This window comes from Lottia gigantea (genome assembly GCF_000327385.1).
Source record: "Lottia gigantea unplaced genomic scaffold LOTGIsca_5, whole genome shotgun sequence".
Taxonomy (NCBI): domain Eukaryota; kingdom Metazoa; phylum Mollusca; class Gastropoda; family Lottiidae; genus Lottia; species Lottia gigantea.
The window spans coordinates 5,092,557-5,111,372 of NW_008709715.1; the positions used below are offsets into that span (position 1 = coordinate 5,092,557).

General features: G+C 31.4%; 2 protein-coding genes across 2 annotated transcripts; both read left to right on the plus strand.

The window, feature by feature from the left end:
- Positions 1 to 3,277: 3,277 nt before the first annotated feature.
- Positions 3,278 to 3,439, plus strand: LOTGIDRAFT_106674 (hypothetical protein; the record flags this gene model as incomplete). Its single annotated transcript, XM_009062108.1, has 1 exon — positions 3,278 to 3,439. A coding segment is annotated over one exon (162 nt), but the record flags the coding sequence as incomplete, so codon positions are not given.
- Positions 3,440 to 9,931: 6,492 nt separating this feature from the next.
- On the plus strand, positions 9,932 to 10,649 carry LOTGIDRAFT_106328 (hypothetical protein; the record flags this gene model as incomplete). The annotated part of the gene is given in 2 exon segments (XM_009062109.1): positions 9,932 to 10,239; positions 10,253 to 10,649. Coding segments are annotated over 2 exon segments (705 nt in total), but the record flags the coding sequence as incomplete, so codon positions are not given.
- Between the last annotated feature and the right edge of the window lie 8,167 nt (positions 10,650 to 18,816).

An 18,816-nucleotide genomic window follows, 5' to 3' on the forward strand; every position in this document is an offset into this window, starting at 1 on the left:
TTGTAAGATATAGAAGCAAATGTTTTGGACATAATGAATTTTATCCTAAAAAGCAAATTTAGGTTTTTTGACTGTTACTAAATAACTTGAAATATTTTGATCTAAGGAAAATATAGAACCAATGGTAAGATACAGCAGCAGATAAAAGTACAGACAGTTAAAATGACAAAACGATGTTACACATTTTTTTCTTCAAATGAAAGAAACTGTCAGTTTAATGAAAGAAAATCCACACTTCGTCTCTTTAAAAAGGTGTTGTAGATTGTATAAGGTCAAGTGTTTATTGACATTTGATGAAAAGGGTCAAAGAAATTCAATAGGTTTTTTAATGGAAGACAAACTGTATGCGGGGAGTATATTGAGTACACAGGTGTAGAAACTTCATTATTAGATCATTGGATAGTTACACTTGTAAAATAAATAGTGTCAGTAGTAACTATCAAGTTTTACATGATTTCTATTAAACACTCTTACAGTACAAATTATACTCTATACACTTGAAAGGTGAGGGGAATTTTCTCAGAATCCTCACTATGGTATAATTAGGAAAACTCATTATAGACAAATGGTTTTGGCAAAATAGAACAAGTGGTTGCCTAGCAAGATACACCCACTTTCCTGATACATTTTCAGTATATCAAGGGCAGTCACATCTGTGTCAAATCATACCAAAAATCTAATTTGTTGATTTAAACGAACACACATTATTTAATAAAATTCTGACATAAACTGTTACCTCTATCGCTAAAAATTTTGATGCGTTTTTACTAAGTCATGGGCAATAACTCAAATTCCGTTTATCGAAGAATTGTCAAATATAATCTTGACTAAGATCTCATCATCATAAATGATCATACCAAATTTCATTCAAATCGGATGAAAACTGTACTCTCTATTGTGTTCACAAAACGAAGTTTTTCATAAATCAAGGGCAATAACTCAAAAACCTTCATCAAAAGATAGCCAAATTCGAGCTTGTCAAGATCTCATCATTTTAAATATTCACACCAAATTTCATTGAAATTGGATGAAAATTTTAGTCTCTATTGTGTTCACAACCAAATTTTGACGCGTTTTTCATAAGTCAAGGGCAATAACTAAAAAAAAGTTCATCAAAAGAGAGCCAAATTCGAACATAATAATGTGGGCTTATAAAAAGATATGATATAGAAAATTAAGATCTTAATCTCTACAGCTGAGATTCATAAGTAATTATTTAGAGGTATCATGGATTTAATGATGTTCAAAAATCATTGTACTGAATGGAACATCAGGCTGCCAAAAAATGCCCTACTATGCATAGAATTTACAATTGACTTCAGCATCCCTTTAAACAAGCAAATAAAACAATGTCACATGATTGTTTCATCATGACAACGTAAGAGTTGGGTGGACCTACTTCACACCGTGTGAACCAATATACCACAATCTATATTCACCTTGCCGTAACGTAAATAACATACCGTACGTATTTCTAGTACTATAAATTCCTACGCTGATATGAGTAAATACATTTCAAATTAAAACATTCACGTCAACTTATTTCCCAACAAAAGAATTTATTTTGAATTAATGGAGAGACTACCATCTATATCTGTGAATTAATTAACAAATGTATTTCATAAAAAATTTTATCTGATGTAATGAAATAAATTGTGCTTTAGATTTTTTGTACTTCATAAAAACACACAATAAATGTGTGAAACTTTTGTTGGTTGACAAAAGATTTCTATAATGTCACTTTTAAGAAATTATTGTCATGAACCCATGATGATTTTTTTAAGTTCAAAGGAAAGGGTTTTACTATATTGAATGTGAAGATAGTAATAATGGAGATAAGCAGTATCATACAATCTGAAACCATAGCATGCATGTAATAAAGGAAATTTCCAGTACTGAGAATTCTATTCTATTTCTCTTGACTGTACACATAAAAAGTTTGCATGGATCAAATGTCTCATACTAGGGGTACAAAAAGCGGGCAGTCTGAATCAATAGGTGCACAACTGTTGAGATTAAATCCAAAATGTGGAAGTGCCATAGGCTCAAGCCTACCATGGAACGTCTGAGAGGGTTATAAAATAAGAAATGAATGTGGAGGTACAAATGGGGTTACAAACTATTTATCTACCCCCACTGATGCCACCGCTAGTTTCAAGTAAGAATTCTCTCAGCCATTGTGGATCCCTGCCAGTGAAACACTTCACAGATCAATTCTAAGATTTATGAAGATCTGTAAATAGTCCTGTCCTCTCTGATCTCCATATTAAATATAATATAAATATTGACTCCTCTCTCATAAAGTGTGAACTTTGTTTAGTATTGGTCAATTTTTACAGCTTTCCAGATAAAATCATAAATTTTCTTACAAATTCATGATAAAATCTGATTGATCTTACATTTCTTAATAAACAATTAGGTTTGATATATTCTTGAAACAAAATCCTTCAAATATGTCAATATAACTTGTAACTCTTGAGCATTGCATAGCTCTTAACTCTCTGAATGCAGAATTGTTTAATATTTCATGCTTGTACTTGCCATATTTTTTTTACAAATAGATATTGTCTTTTAATGGCAGTTTGAGTGTGTTTGCATCGCACTTTAAAACAAGAATTGGATTCATTCATCTCAAAATTCCTTGTACTAACCAATATCTTAATGAAATATAATGTCTGACACCATGATTGGTGCCATATATCAGTTTAAACAAACACCTTACAACAGGTGTTTTATTATACACAGTATCAAGATATATAGAAATTTATCATCAGACTCTATTATCTCTTATTTATACTGTTAATATACCAATAATTCATGGGCTGACCAGTACTATTGACCACTGGTCACTATTTATTCTAGCTGTTTGAAGTAGTTCATATCACGACAGGTGTTGATAATAGAGGATGTATAAATCTTATAGAAACTTTCTCTGAGTTATCCAGTTTAACAAGACAGTTTTTATTCATATCAAAAGAGAGATTGAAGGGCTGATCTCAATACAGAATGCAGAACTACAAGCTATCTTCCTACCCGTAATGTGTTACCACCAGAGCTATCTTCCTACCCATAATGTGCTACCACCAGAGCTATCTTCCTGCCCGTAATGTGCTACCACCAGAGCTATCTTCCTGCCGGTAATGTGCTACCACCAGAGCTATCTTCCTGCCCGTAATGTGCTACCATCAGAGCTATCTTTCTGCCCCTAGTGTGCTACCGTCAGAGCTATCTTCCTGCCCGTAATGTGCTACCACCAGAGCTATCTTCCTGCCTGTAATGTGCTACCACCAGAGCTATCTTTCTGCTCCTAATGTGCGACCACCAGAGCTATCTTTCTGCCCCTAATGTGCTACCATCAGAGCTATCTTCCTGCCCCTATTGTGCTACTACCAGAGCTATCCTCCTGCCTGTAATGTGTTACTACCAGAGCTATCTTTAGTAAAATATAATGTAGCTTTAAAATTCAACAAGTGACAAATTCTATATAAAAATATAAGTAATGTTTTATTTGACAGCAACCAAGTGCATCTCTTTACTCTAACAGTTTTATTATATATACAGGTTACCTTTTATTTACATACTACCTCTTTCATCTAGTAACTCATAAATAACATTATATACACAATGTCAACACTCAAATTATCACTTTCTTACTTTCTTTCATAAAAAATTATTTAAAAAATTGTGGTTTTATTGTGTGTTCTTAGTGCATACTCTATATTATACTTGTTACAACAGAGTTAACACTACTAAAGATCTAGTCCCAAGATAAAAGTCCCAAAATGAAATGATCAGTTAGGAGTATAATAAGAAAGAAACCAATTTGACAAGCTCAAACACAGGTGTTCCAAAATGATGATCACAATCTGTCTCTTTAACTACATTAGTCATGATGCTCTCCCCTGGCAGAGTTTAGCATAATAACCTTGTCATTGAAACTAACCCATAAATTCAAAGGATCTGAAAGACAATGATCTCCTTGAAATTATTAAAGCTGCTCATCGTATGTCTATGATTCAGAAAACATTAATTACTGTTGTATTATCTTTAATCAATATATCAGAACATATCCATCTAATATTTTATATAACTAATAATTTAAATATTTTATTTCAAACAAACCCAGTATTTGATGTATCTGATAAGAGTATTGTAAGAATAAAAACTGATAATATTATAGGTATAAGATGTTTAGACTTGGTTTAGATGATACTGATATTACTGTCAAATATTCATCTCCATGTCTCCTAAATACCTTGTTTTTTACTTTTTTTATACTGGTGTTTACTATCAAATAACATAGAATCAGTTTCAATAATAGCATTCCTGTCTTGAAACTTTGAAATTACATTCTCTTATTAACAATGTTGCACTTTAATTCTATTTGAGTACTTAAGATTATAGAATTTTCTTATCAGTGAGGAACAGACTACAAAAGGCAGAAATTAGAACTAGAGTTTCAGAGGTCAAGCTAGAGCTACCAGACAACTTCGTAATCAGCAACTCTCATGGTTGCAGCATAAAGTTTGACAGAATACAACCTCCAGAATACATTTCAATGTGTTTCTATGAAAGAAAGCGAGAAACAACGCCTATCTTGATAAAAAGATGAACTACAAAAATATTTACAATTCATGAAAATGTTAAAGAATTCAATTGATAACCACACAAACTGTATCAGTTAAACTTGAGGTTCCCTGACCTCGTTTTCACAGTCTTTTCTTACCACACTATACTCTAATCTCATTCATACAATTTTCTTTGATATTTGATAAGCGTAAAACTACTTTTGTTGACCAAATTTTGCTCAGAAAGTAAAACCACAACCATATCTACAACTATGATATCATTAATTGTTTGTTTACTTGGGGAAAGTAAACTTGTTTCAATTCATGGCGTTAAGAAATGATATGAAATTCAATACAATTGGATATGAATATATGAGCAGTAGACATATATATTAATTTCAATGCATGTTATTAAATATTTTGTCTACATTTCCAGCTTCCAATACTGTTCTCTGATGATTATACATATATGCAGACCCGATTAAAATTCAACAATTTGTTCAATCAATCTTCTATATAAAGCATTGTATGATAATCTTTTTCCTTCTGAAGTTCCAGATACATTGAATTGAATCAGAGATTTTGATAGAGAATATATTGATGGCATTGAGTCCAAGTACTGATAACTGTGAAGAAGCAAAGCCCTTAGAGTGAGATCATTTGTAGAATTGAATTGCTTTCTCTATTTGAAATTTCCTTTGTTAAGTTACTAAGTGATATTTCATTTTATAAATAGAAACCGCTCAAACACCAGGTGATAAAATTTACCCCTAATAATATTTAATAGAATCAAAAACCTTTAAATATCTATTCACCAACTCATAATAGAACTCTCAGCCCTATATTCAGTTAATACATATAGTGATATTATTATTATAGATATTCATTCAATAATGACATAAGAAGACCTTTCATTATACAAGATATATGTAAGGAATGTGGTGGTTTAATTGAATTATACTCTCAATAAGGTATACCCTCAGGTAAAATAACACAATGACTAACTCCTATAAAATTAAAGGGATCAAACCACCATATTAAAGTTTTCACTATCTGAACTTTTTTTCAATAATGTATTGTATGCTCTTAAAAGTGTACTGTATTACAAATTTGAAAACATAAAACATAATTTAATTTTGCAACGTTTCAATTCACATAAAGGAATAGTATATCAATAATAGTTGTCCTTGCTGAATGTTCTACCTACCTCTAAATGTCATTTAAAGATTACAAAACACATTGTCGTATATATACCATTTAACTGCTTAGAGAACTCAACTAGTTATCCACTTTACAGAATCATTAATCAAGCTCTATTTGTTATTTTGATGAATTAGTTTCTTAAAGGGATATACATGTACTAATACTTGTACAGTTGGTATAGGTTGTAACTATATTTTACAGAGATTTAGTAATCTTTAGTAGTGTTTGAAAGGCACACAGAAATATAAAATCAAAATATCTTATTCCTTTATTAAGCAATCATTGATATCAATGTTGTATACTTAGTATGATTTAATATTTCCTGTAGACTCTATGTGTCATTCTTTCTATTTAATATTATTTTAGGAAAGGAAAGGAAATAGGAGGAGCTTTCAATATTACAGCATTACATAATTATGTTGAAACCCTGAACCTTTTTATTGCCAAACAATTACGGAATATTCCAAGCTAACAAATTTTGTCAGCTTTTAGACTTTAGAGGTAATGGTAGAAAAGTGAACACATCAGACCCGCATCAATGACAGAAGAAAAAGGTTGAATGGAAAGAAAAGGCATTGAACCGTGGACATTTTGGTAAACGAGCCAGCATCTTACACACTGAGCCACTGCAGTTTCCTACCAATGGAATGGAAATGGAAATGTATTTGTGAAAGATTCAGTCTGGCCATTTAGGGCATTCTTCAATTCTGTTCCGACAAGCAACTTTTAATCAGAAGTAGTCATACGGAATAATAAAATATGTTTGAATTATGAAGTTACTATCATTAACTATAAAGAACTCCAGTCCAGCAGTTTTATTCTTATTTTATATTTATTTTATTTATTACTTGTAGACACAAACAAAAATATAAATTGTGTTTTATTTGTTTATTTTATTGTCACAGTATGACTATATCTTGTTATAACTTTATACAATATCTAAAATGTACTCTTTCACTTACAGAATTCTAGGTTTGTCTACGACACCACCTTAACAAAAATTTAGAGTGACAGAAGACACTTTAAATTCATAATTAATTAGTTGGAGGAAGATTTCAATAAATGATTCCTTTGAGATGTTAGTTTGAGATATTAGATGGTTATATTCGGTTAAGAAAAAGACAGCAAGTAAGAGTATGAGATTGTGATCTTTTGGAAATTGTGTTCACTCAGATCTTTCAGGCCATAGTCAAGCATGATAAATACTTCCTTCAGGATTTAAGATTAGTCACCACATGATGAAGTTGTCATGAAATAGTTTGGTGTTAGATCATTCCTTTCAAACCACTTTTAGGGGACATAAATCAATTCACATTATATTTTGAAATAATGTAGCCAATAAAAAAGTAATCTGTTTTAAAGTTGACATTTTGAATGAAGAGTAGATGAGAATCTGTGAGATTATTTACTTAAGTTATTGTTAAAAGTTAATCTATTCTCACCCCCTTTATAAGCATATCAAATATACAGTTGTATCTGGTTACCTTAGAAGAATACAGTAATATTAGATGATTATACTGTTCTCTTGATAAGTGGATGAATTTATGTGAGAAAGTTTCGTTTAACTTTTCATTTACTACATATTCACCTAGTAAGCAGTTGTCCAAATTTAGGTGAACTCTATTGATTGGTGATTCAAAGCAGAAATTGGCTTGCAGAATTTGGTTGCTCAGAAGAAGGTCCAATTTATGCTAGAGTATATAATATGAGCAACTGCAATTTTTGGGTCATTCAGGTCAGTCATATCCAAAAATTGAGATTTCTCCAGTCAAGGGCAGTAACTCATCACCCCTGACAAACAGTCTTGACTTTATCCCAGACAAAAACTAACAGTGAGCCAGCAAATAGAATATTACATGAAGTAACAAGTTTTTAGGCAATTTCAATAAGAGATCATGTCATTTTTTCCTTAAATTTAATTCATATCAAAGGACAATGAGTTTATAATGATTTAAACACACCAGTATTTCAGATGTACATAAAATATTTGATTAACTTTACTAACTCTTTTCAACGTTTAATTTGAATTTAAACACGCCTGGTACAGCAAGTCATTATAATTAAATATCAACACCAAATATACACTAATTAAACAAATAAACTTTAATTAAACTTAATCAATTTACAATAGACAGTTTAAAACCATGCAGATGTATTTGTAATAGGGTGATTCAGTCTTTTTTGTACTGTGTTATTTGAACTTATCTCAGTCTTGATAGATACCTGGTAATTTACTAAATATTTGAACACTTGCTGTGATGTTCTCAAAAACAATATCAGCCATACCATGCATATATCAGAATATACACATACCAAAAACAGCCCTTTGTGTAGTTTTTAATATGGTTATTTTCACACTTGGTTGCAAGACCTAGAACTTGCGATTGAAATTTTTTATTTGTATTTTGACACTCTTCAGAAGTTCAGAGAGCAAGCTAGATGTTGTTCTACTCTCGTGCAGATTTATCCTTGTATGCTTTACTTCAGTCTGCTTATATAGCATTACCAGCTACAGCATCAGAAATGTAACAGAATCTGTAAGTTACATGTGAAAACATTGACATTCATGTTATTAATACACTATCTTGTCATGTAAGCTTTCTTAAGTTATATGAAAATGTTGTCAAATTCATATCTATCTGTTAAGATTAGTGTTAAAAAATCTTGGCCAAAAAGTTGTTTGAAATATGTCAATAATAAAACAGTTGTGAACTGTATTTTTTAAATGTCATTCTGAAGAAAGGTGAGGAATTTGGACTACTGTTCAACTGGTAATCAACACCAAGTTTAAAATCCACCCAAACTCCTCAAACCATTGTAATGAGCATGGTTGGTAAATATTCAACTGGGGCTTTATTACACATCATGTCATCCCTTGTCACCTATCTTTCCCAAATTATTTACTTGCAATTTACTTTAACTATATCTAAAACATGCTCTCTGAACTTCAAGTCAGGATACCATGTAAAGGATGTTAAACTAGACAAAAAGAAATTATTTGAATTCGATTACAACAGAAATACATGATAGTTTAAACCAGGAAGCATTTAAAAATGAAGGTTTACCAGGTGTCACAATTAAAAGGATGTGAAACTTTACCATAAAAAGATCATTTGTTTCTCTAGAATGAGATATATATGATGAAATTAAATTCTTTGGACCAGATTTTGATTAACGGAATAGACTTGCTTGTTCAGGTTTTCATTGATATATAAGATGAAATGAAATTGAAATATATGGTTCAGGAATGACGATCTTTGAAATGAAAGTACCAAGAGTGTGAAGGAATTCACAATACCTGCTTGTAGCTTAATTTTAAGTGACAAGAATCAATGAGGTAGAAAATCTGATGTGAACATACCTACAAGCAGAAAATTGCAGTATTGTTTGATATATGTTAGAAGGGTAGACAAACATAGTGATAATATACACATTTAATGGTTGAGAAGAGAAAAAACAATGAATAGTTTGGGGAGATATATAGTGTGAACTAAATAACTTGACCACGGTTAATTACACTGCCAGTTTATAGAAGGTATAAGAATAGAGTTCAGGATGAGTTTGTATTAGAGAATAATCAGTTGATGAGATAACTGGTCTAGTAGAATTAACAATCACAACAGTGTTTATATTGTGGTGATCAACATATATTTAATATTTACATTACTAGACAATCACCTTGATAAATGTTAGTTTAACAACATGATGCCTTTATAAAAAGAAGTTAACTGATCACTAGTATTGTCCAAGGTTATTTATCCTAGGTTATGGTGTACTAAACAGGAATTTTGGTTTGTCACTGGACAGAGTTTCTCATTACTTAATAGAACACAAGGTCAAATTGTCTCTAGTATATAAAAAAGATGTCTTGTGTCAAATGTCACAGAATGTCAGATTAAAAGCATTATTTAAATCACAAAATGATGGGGTTTGTTTTCTCTGTTTTCTATACCAGGTTGCTTATTTAATAAACTAGCATTTTTCAGCCCTGTCAGAAAAGGGTGACATTCTGCAGAGAATACCAAGAACAAATTACAAGGTTAAGACCTTTGAGACAGGTTTAACTTGAAACTGAAAACTGGTTCTGACATTAAGTCATATTGTCCATTAAAAGACCTGTTCATTATCAGAGCTGGAAAATCCTGTCCAAGTCCAGAGATAAAGTCATTTTCTCTGTTACTAGAGATAAAGTCATCATGTCCGTTACTAGAGATAAAGTCATCATGTCCGTTACTAGAGATAAAGTCATCATGTCCGTTACTAGAGATAAAGTCATCATGTCCGTTACTAGAGATAAAGTCATCATGTCCGTTACTAGAGATAAAGTCATCATGTCCGTTACTAGAGATAAAGTCATTATGTCCGTTACTAGAGATAAAGTCATCATGTCCGTTACTAGAGATAAAGTCATCATGTCCGTTACTAGAGATAAAGTCATCATGTCCGTTACTAGAGATAAAGTCATCATGTCCGTTTACTAGAGATAAAGTCATCATGTCTGTTACTAGAGATAAAGTCATCATGTTCGTTACTAGAGATAAAGTCATCATGTCCGTTACTAGAGATAAAGTCATCATGTCCGTTAAGTCATCATGTCCGTTTACTAGAGATAAAGTCATCATGTCCGTTACTAGAGATAAAGTCATCATGTCCGTTACTAGAGATAAAGTCATCATGTCCGTTACTAGAGATAAAGTCATCATGTCTGTTACTAGAGATAAAGTCATTATGTCCGTTACTAGAGATAAAGTCATCATGTCCGTTACTAGAGATAAAGTCTATCAGACTATCCTTTACCAGATTATGGTCATCTTGTTCATTACCAGAGCTGGGTTAAATTGTTCATTACTAGACCTGGGTCATATTGTTCATTACTAGACCTGGGTCATATTGTTCATTACTAGACTTAGGTCATCCTTTCCATTACTAAACCAGGTCCATACTGTTCATTACTAGATCTTGTCAAATGGTTCCTTACTAGACCTGGTTCTGGGTTCATCTGCCTTTACCATACCTTGGTCTTCCTGTTCATCTTTATAATAAGAAAGGTTTATAGTAAGAGGAGTCATATACATAATAATTGGTAGTGTTAATACAATCATACCAGAAACAATATCAGAAAGTGACATTAGTTCAGATTTCTCTTGGGTAATGAAACTGAATAGTTGTTAATCCTATGAAGTATTCTCTAATCTTGAATAACAATGTGTGATAGAGTAATACAGTATCATAATGATATTTCTAAGATATACCAATCAATTATACTTATGTTCACAGTTAAAGATCCTTTCTACAAGGTGGTCCTTGGCCAAACATCTTGATATTGATCTTTCCTATATTATCCGTACCCATTAACAGCTTGGTTGACTGGAATTATGAGTGAAGATGAATTATTTAACTTTCATAAACAACCAATGCTCTTACCAACTGTGCAAAAGAACCTCATAAAATTTGTTGGTAGAGGGATACCATTATCTTATTCATCTTTTCATTTCTGGTATGTCTTGATTTTAAAGTTTGTTTAATACACTAAAAGCTTTATCATCTATTGTATTTTCAAACCTCTAGCAAACTAACTAGTTTTCTCATGAAGACCAAAGGGTAGATTAGTGTAAATGGTTTGTCTTGATACCTGTGAGAAAGACATTCTAATTAGATACTTGATAGATTGGACTGAAACAGAAAGGTGACAAATAAAGAGGAAATAACTCACTTAATGTTCTGCTGGTTTAATTTATTCATTTACTGTTGATTGAAATAAAGACTAAAGATAAAAAGGAAAAGTTGACAACATATAACATCTAATTATCATTAGATAGAAATGTTAACAAAATGACCAAATTAATGTTCAACTTTATGAACAACTTGTAACCTCATTGCTTTGATGTTTTTAGATTACCCTCAACAAAAGTAGGCCTAAAGGTAACCTCATAGATGTTCCAGTGAAAGAGTAATTTTGTTGGATATGGCATTGTCACTGACACTAAAATGAGCAGAGTAACGAGCACACCTGTAGAGTACATAGACATCTTTACAAGCTATATAGACATCATCTGTCATAGCATAAAGCTGTGGTTGAACCTGGATATGTAATATCTTTCTGATGGGTGAAAGTCTCGTAGGAGATTGCAAAAACTCATCCTTCCTGACCATTTGATTACACGTTGAGACAAGGTTTGTCAACATGGCATCCATTCTGATTATTTACGAAATTGATAATAGAGGCTCTTCAACTGAGTACGGCTGACAACCAGGATATGGACAGCAACTGCCTGGTGAGCAGCTAACTCTCCTACACTCCTGATAATCACACCACACCACATGAGGTGTTCAACATTCCTTATATATCCTAGAAACCTTTAATGTACTATAATTGTATGTGTTATCAAAATGATTAGGTTTTTGATTATCTTGAATTCAATCCAAGCTGTCATCAACTGAGATATATTTGGCAGGTGGTTGATAACAAAACCTGAAAAACCTGCAGTAATTCAGCTTGATCAAAGCCAACATCATTTTTTGGAGGGCTACCTATCAGAACAAACATATATTTTACACTTTTCTGACCTATTTTCTTCTAGATACCAGAGGCTATGGCCATGCCATTATCAACATATAGTGACTACTGATGACATCAAAATGTTGACAATCTGTCTGGATGTAAATGCTATTGAATTGTATGGAAACTGATGCCTGATTTTGAATTTTGAAATGGATTTATGGCTGGATACGATTCCAGATGCTGGAATCAAGCTTTATCAACTGGTTAAGCAAATATTTATACTTTATCTGACAACCTATAGCAACTTATACAGGAGTTAAACAAGTCCTAATTTCAGAGCTAACTGAGTGTAAATTGCCAGATAATATCATGGCCACAACTAATGCACTGGACATTTCAGGTCACAGCTTATAGTACCTTACAACCATGTCAAACACTTGCTGACTCCTCCGATACCTACTCTGAAGGTTAAATATAACTTCCAGAGGTCAGAAAAACAGTTAGCTTCAAACTGCTTCCATCTATTTTGCATTAAGGCTTATCTTAAAAATAATTTGAGTTTGTCTCATAGGTTTCTGCTCTGGACTTGACTAATTAAGACAAGGCTATTAGAAGACTTATTCACCGTGGCAGCAGCACTAGGATAATCTTTCCCAATTTTCAACATTTGAACGATATTAAGTGTGCACAACAGGTTTGTTACACTCATTGCAAATTAAAGCAATTTTATTCAAATAACAATTTTTTAAGGAATTAAGAAAATAAGCACTTAGAAATTATTAGCATATTTAAAATTCATTTCCATTCAAATAAGCCACTTCAAGTAAAATCAACCATTGATAATGGTATAATCTATAGTGATTGTATAATTGATAATTTGACAGGTGCTCCCATCAATCAACCATATCATACCTGTCAGTCATTATATCACCTGTCAAATAATACCTGTGATTTTATTTCTCTATTATTACTTTATATCATAGTTTGTCTATCAGATTTTCAACTTGGACTTTCTGGTTAAATATTGATATCTATCTTATCTTAGGCATAGACCTATACATAAACGAGGACCAATTACCAACCAGGTACAAGTGTTTATATTTCTAAATTTCCATGTAAAAAATTTTTCCATTTTAAATTTTTAAACTTATCTATATTTCCTCAAAGACTTAAAAACTTAGGTTAACAAGAATCTTTTCTACCAGCTGGTTCCTTGGCAAATCCGTTTGGCATTGATCTTTCCAGAAACAATCTGTTCCCATTTACAGCTGGGTTAACTGGAATCATGAAGAAAGATGACTTATTGAAGGTCTTCAGACAAGATTAGAACTCACAATCTTGATGTAATCCAGCAACTGATGTCATGTTGGGATTTGACCAGTCTGGCTGACTAATCTAGCTAACTGCTACATGTCCAATAAGGTGTTCACAATAACGATTTTTATAAATTTCTTCTATCATTCAAACAAAAAAAGATGACATCAAAATGTAAATTTGAACTCCAATTAGCTATTCAAGATATTTGACAAAAGTTAAGCATTCGTAACAGAAATGTCCAAGAAGTCATAAGAATTCTCAGTATTGATTTTTTTTTATCTTTAACAAATATCATAATACTGTTACTTCTAGACTCTTAAATTCTAAAATATTCACAATTTGTCTCCAACCACCATTCAAATAAAAATGTCTGCGGACTCCCAATTCTGAGTTAAATCAGGTCACAAGATTCATTCCGTCTATCAACAATAGATATTGACAATTGGCTTAACTTAAACTTCACACAGAATATCAAAGCTTTACCATCAACATTCAGCAAATATTTCCTCCTAACTTCACATGTTACTCATAAAATACAAAAGTTTAAACTGGTCTTATTCAATAGTTGGCTTTAGATTTATTCTACATTCTTTAGCTTACAGTTCAAGGCAAATTCTATTAAATTTTAGGCAATCTGAATTGACTAAATTTGAACATGACAGCACATTAGCATTTATTTATTAATTTTATCTCAGAGAGAGTAATGCAGAACTTCATTTGGTTATAACTTTTTCAAAAACAAGTCTGATTTTCAACATGTTGTCATTATAAGCTTTTTTTCAAGTCTTGGTTATGACCACCACAACTTGCTATGAAACAAATTGCTATCCATGGGGCAATAGACAAAAAGTTTATGAATGACCAACCCATACTTCATATTTTTTGACATTCTTTCACACTTTTCTCCTCTAGGGAGAACAAAGTGATCAGAATGACAAATCTAATAAAAGTTGAAAACAGAATAATGGTGGCTCTACAAAGCTGACCAAAGGATTTTCCCATCTTTTCAAATGGTCATCTATGTAAATAGCAGACAGTTAAATCAACAAGTGGACATCAGGTCAGACAGATGGACAGGATAGGTTTATTTATTATCATTCTCTGACCACCATTTTATATTTATAATAGATGAAATAATATAAACAAATATTTCACCAGTTCAACATGAAATACTGGTTTTATTAATTTTCACAGATTAAGAAAACAAATATTCCTGATATTTCAAATTTTGTCACGAGCGGACAAAGGTTAATCAAAAAAACATATGAAAATACCAAATAAATTCCTGAATATGTCACTGATCTAGAAATACTGGTACTGGTGTGGCTTATGAGTTTCTTTCTACTTTAATGAATATGAACAATCATTGTACAATAACCACACCTCCCCTTATTTAACATAATCTGTCCTTTTTTTTTTGATCAAATCTGACTTGAAATTCAAGTTATATCTGCAAGACATGTAAGATACAACTGCTCTAGAGGGTACCAGGTTTAACAATGCACAGCATCTCATTGGATTCAACTAAACACTCACATAGACGATTTAACTGATTGCTAGAAAGTGAACGAGCTGATTTCAACCACATCCAACTGTGGGCAACTGCAATTTAGACCGCATCCATATCTTCATTAGATTCCCTCTCAACTTGATCCCCCTATGTTAACAGTTTTCTGATCAATAAAAACTCGCCCTCGTGACCACTCAGTTTCTGTAGAAAATTGCACTGAATGATTCATTTTTTTTAAAGGTAAATCTATTGATAGCTATAATAAGACAGGTGTCAATATCAATACAATTCTTATTTATCTAAATAAACCATGAATACCTTATAATGTATTTACATATCTTTATATACAATACATAGAAAAACTGGTGATATAAGTTGAGACAGGGGTTCATTGAAGTAATATATATCATTCATCTTCTTCTATAGTGTGATGTCATTTATCTTTTACTATAGGGTGATATTGTGTTGTATTGAACTCTGTGCATACCTTACATTCACTTTTTAAATACAACGAATATAAAGTAATCTTTTTTTTAAATATAAATTTGAATGAGTAAAACATTTTGTGGTGTCTTTGATGTAATTGTGAGATCACATTTTTTCACATAACATGTAAATATTGAAATTTCTGGAGCAAAAACTTTCAGAGAGCAAGTTGGTAGCAGTTTATGAACTTGTAGAAGTATATCAATTATAATTTCATAATAATAAGCATAATCAAGTGTCTAGAAGAGAAAGCATACCCTGATCTTACTACCGGTATTCATATTTTGAGGTACAAACATTCAAACAATTTGTTCAAAATACCATAATTAAAGGTATAAAATATATATTTACAAAGATCAAGAGAAATCAACTAGAAATTAAAATGATAATGATAAAAAATTAGAAGATTAAATAAAACTCAGACAATAGAGTCAAGTGATTGACTGAGGTCAAATTTATTGATGAAAACATTATCAGCAGTTTAATGGTTTCTAGCCTGGTGTATTTACCATAATCTTAGTTCATATTCTTTCTAAATACTAGCCACCATTACAGGGGTTTACTAATACTTTTATTCAAGTGTCACCTTACCTTTTGATGGTCAAAAACACCAAATACATAAAAATACAAATGTGAGTTTTATTGACCCTTGAATACCTTTTTTATTTTTCTATGATCCCTTTTTATTAGAAATATATTAATGAAGTGTTTTTCTACTTAAATCTTAAAGTTTCATTGTCTGTGGCTCAACTGACTTAATCAGCTGTGTATCAGAAATCAACTTGTAAATAGGCAAAATAAAATTTTGGACAAATTTTGAAAGGAAAATACCACCAACACATAGCAATCATGACCTTGGAATGGGATGATTTTTGTGATAACATATCCATGAAAAGGCCTAGGAAAGAGTAACCCAAATAAATAGATGGCCCTTTAAGTATGGAAGTCTAATAGATGATTACAGTTCTTAACTTAATATTACAAGCACCAACAATCCTAAAATATCAAAAAGCAGATATGATTCTGCTGTGAATATAACAATTCATCTGTGTGCCTGATTAAATCTTAAAGGTTATATTTGAACAAACTATGACATAAGGAACATAATCTAACAATACTGAAATTTCAAACTGAAAAAATAAAGTTAAGAATAATAGAAGAATACAGCCCTCTACAGAAATCTCATATTACAGGTCAGCCCATGTCCATTCTAATCATTGTGAAGGTTGAAGGAGGGAGACATTGTACTGTAGAAAATTGAATAAAGGTGTGTTTAAGATTTGAAATAGTTGATTAAGATCTGAAGAACATTAGTTGACATTTTACTATGACCTCTCTATTCATATCAATAGTCTCTCATGTTCTATTAATACCATTTTAATTCTATTTCACTTCTAAATAAAGTCTTCACCATCAGGTTGTTCCTTTTAGGGCTGCGGTCTTCAACTACATCAAATAGTACAGTTCAAAATAAAAAGTTGAGGGTTGGCTAATATTAAATTAAGATGAACTTACATTCAATTTAATACATATTAATTTGAAGAATTGAGATAATTACATTAAGGGAGGCCTCTCCAATCAGGGATATCATTACATATGAAAACAGTTTACTACTCCTGGACAAATCATCTTAACGTTCCCGATGCCATCATAAGGATCCATTTCCTGTAACAGTAGCTATTGCTGAAGGGGCCATACAGAAGCCACCTACAACATATTTTTTTTTTTTTCAGTTAATGAAAAATTTGTTAAAACATTGTTATTTATTGGGTTCTATTACATTGAAGATGGAGATTGATTTGTGTCTTGAAAAGATCATTAAAAATTAACAATAACATAAGAAAGATATGACTTGAAGGCAAATTGTGTAAATTAAATTTGTCTGATCTGTGATTGAATATAAACATGAATCAAACCATGGACTTATTATCCCTAGGGCTGAATATTTACATATCATTAAATACATATCTTACACATATTTCCACAGGACATACAGGTCTTCAAATAGAAAAAAATACCCATACAAACTTCTCAGTGCATGTTCTAAATGACTATATCAATGTACTAGTATTGGGCCACTTTACATCCAATTTGATTTATAGATAATATTTTTTTTGCAAAAGTGTCTCAATAATTTTACTTTGAAGTTGTACAACATGCTCTTTGTAACCTTTTTACAAAAGAGAATTGGTAGTTTAACCACAAGATTGTTTTCTATCGAAACAGGATGTCAATTGAGAATCATTACATATCAGTAAGAAGTTAAAATTGGGTTTGTTTATCTTCATAATCAGTATTTCCAATTTGAAAGTTTTTTTTTAGAAATATGAAAAAGTACATTACATATTCATGAAAATAATGATTTTACAATTTGACATCAATATCATGTAGCAAGGTATGTTCCTTGCAACTGACAACATCCTTCAAATCAGAGCTCATCCAGATAAACTCAAATCAAAGGCAAAGAGCAATAAGTCTGAAATCTGAATTCACAAATGCAGAAAAGCAAAGCTGTCATCTGTTCCTTCAAAGCCTTAAGAACTTCACCAGCTAAGCTTGACCCCTTTCTCCAATCTATGCAATGTTAATGTATTGTTTCTTTGGCAACATCTAATGTGTTGGCAATAAAATGATATCAGAGGTTATTGACCATCTATTATCATAAAGTGGGTAATATGACAGGTAGTGTGTTGGACCCCCAGCAGTGATTAAAAGATTCCAACAGTGCTCAATCTGTCAATATTATAATGAATTGAGTATGATATAAAACAGGTAATTATTACAGGTGATACAATTAGATCACTAGATATAATATCTCTATTAGACTTGCTGCATTTAACACAATCTAGATAAACTTATATCATACATCATTTAAAGTTGGCAAGGATATAATATTATGAATAAAAATTTTAAAAGACCCTGTCAGGTTTCTGGTTAATAGTAAACTATTCCACAAACAAATGATCAATGTTTAACTCATGTAGTTGTTCTCTAATTATATGTGAAGTACACACCTATATCTGAAGTTGTTATGTTCCAAATTTCTTATTATCTCAGAGAACCTGTATCACTTTCTGAATTTTAATCTGACTAGTGCTAGTCTATTACCAAATACATTGCATTTATCTCTTTATTTTAATAGCGTTAGAATCACATTTCAAGATACTACTCTGAAAATGGTCTTGGAAGTTAAGATCAAAATAACAAATTGAACTGTCATATTTTGACAC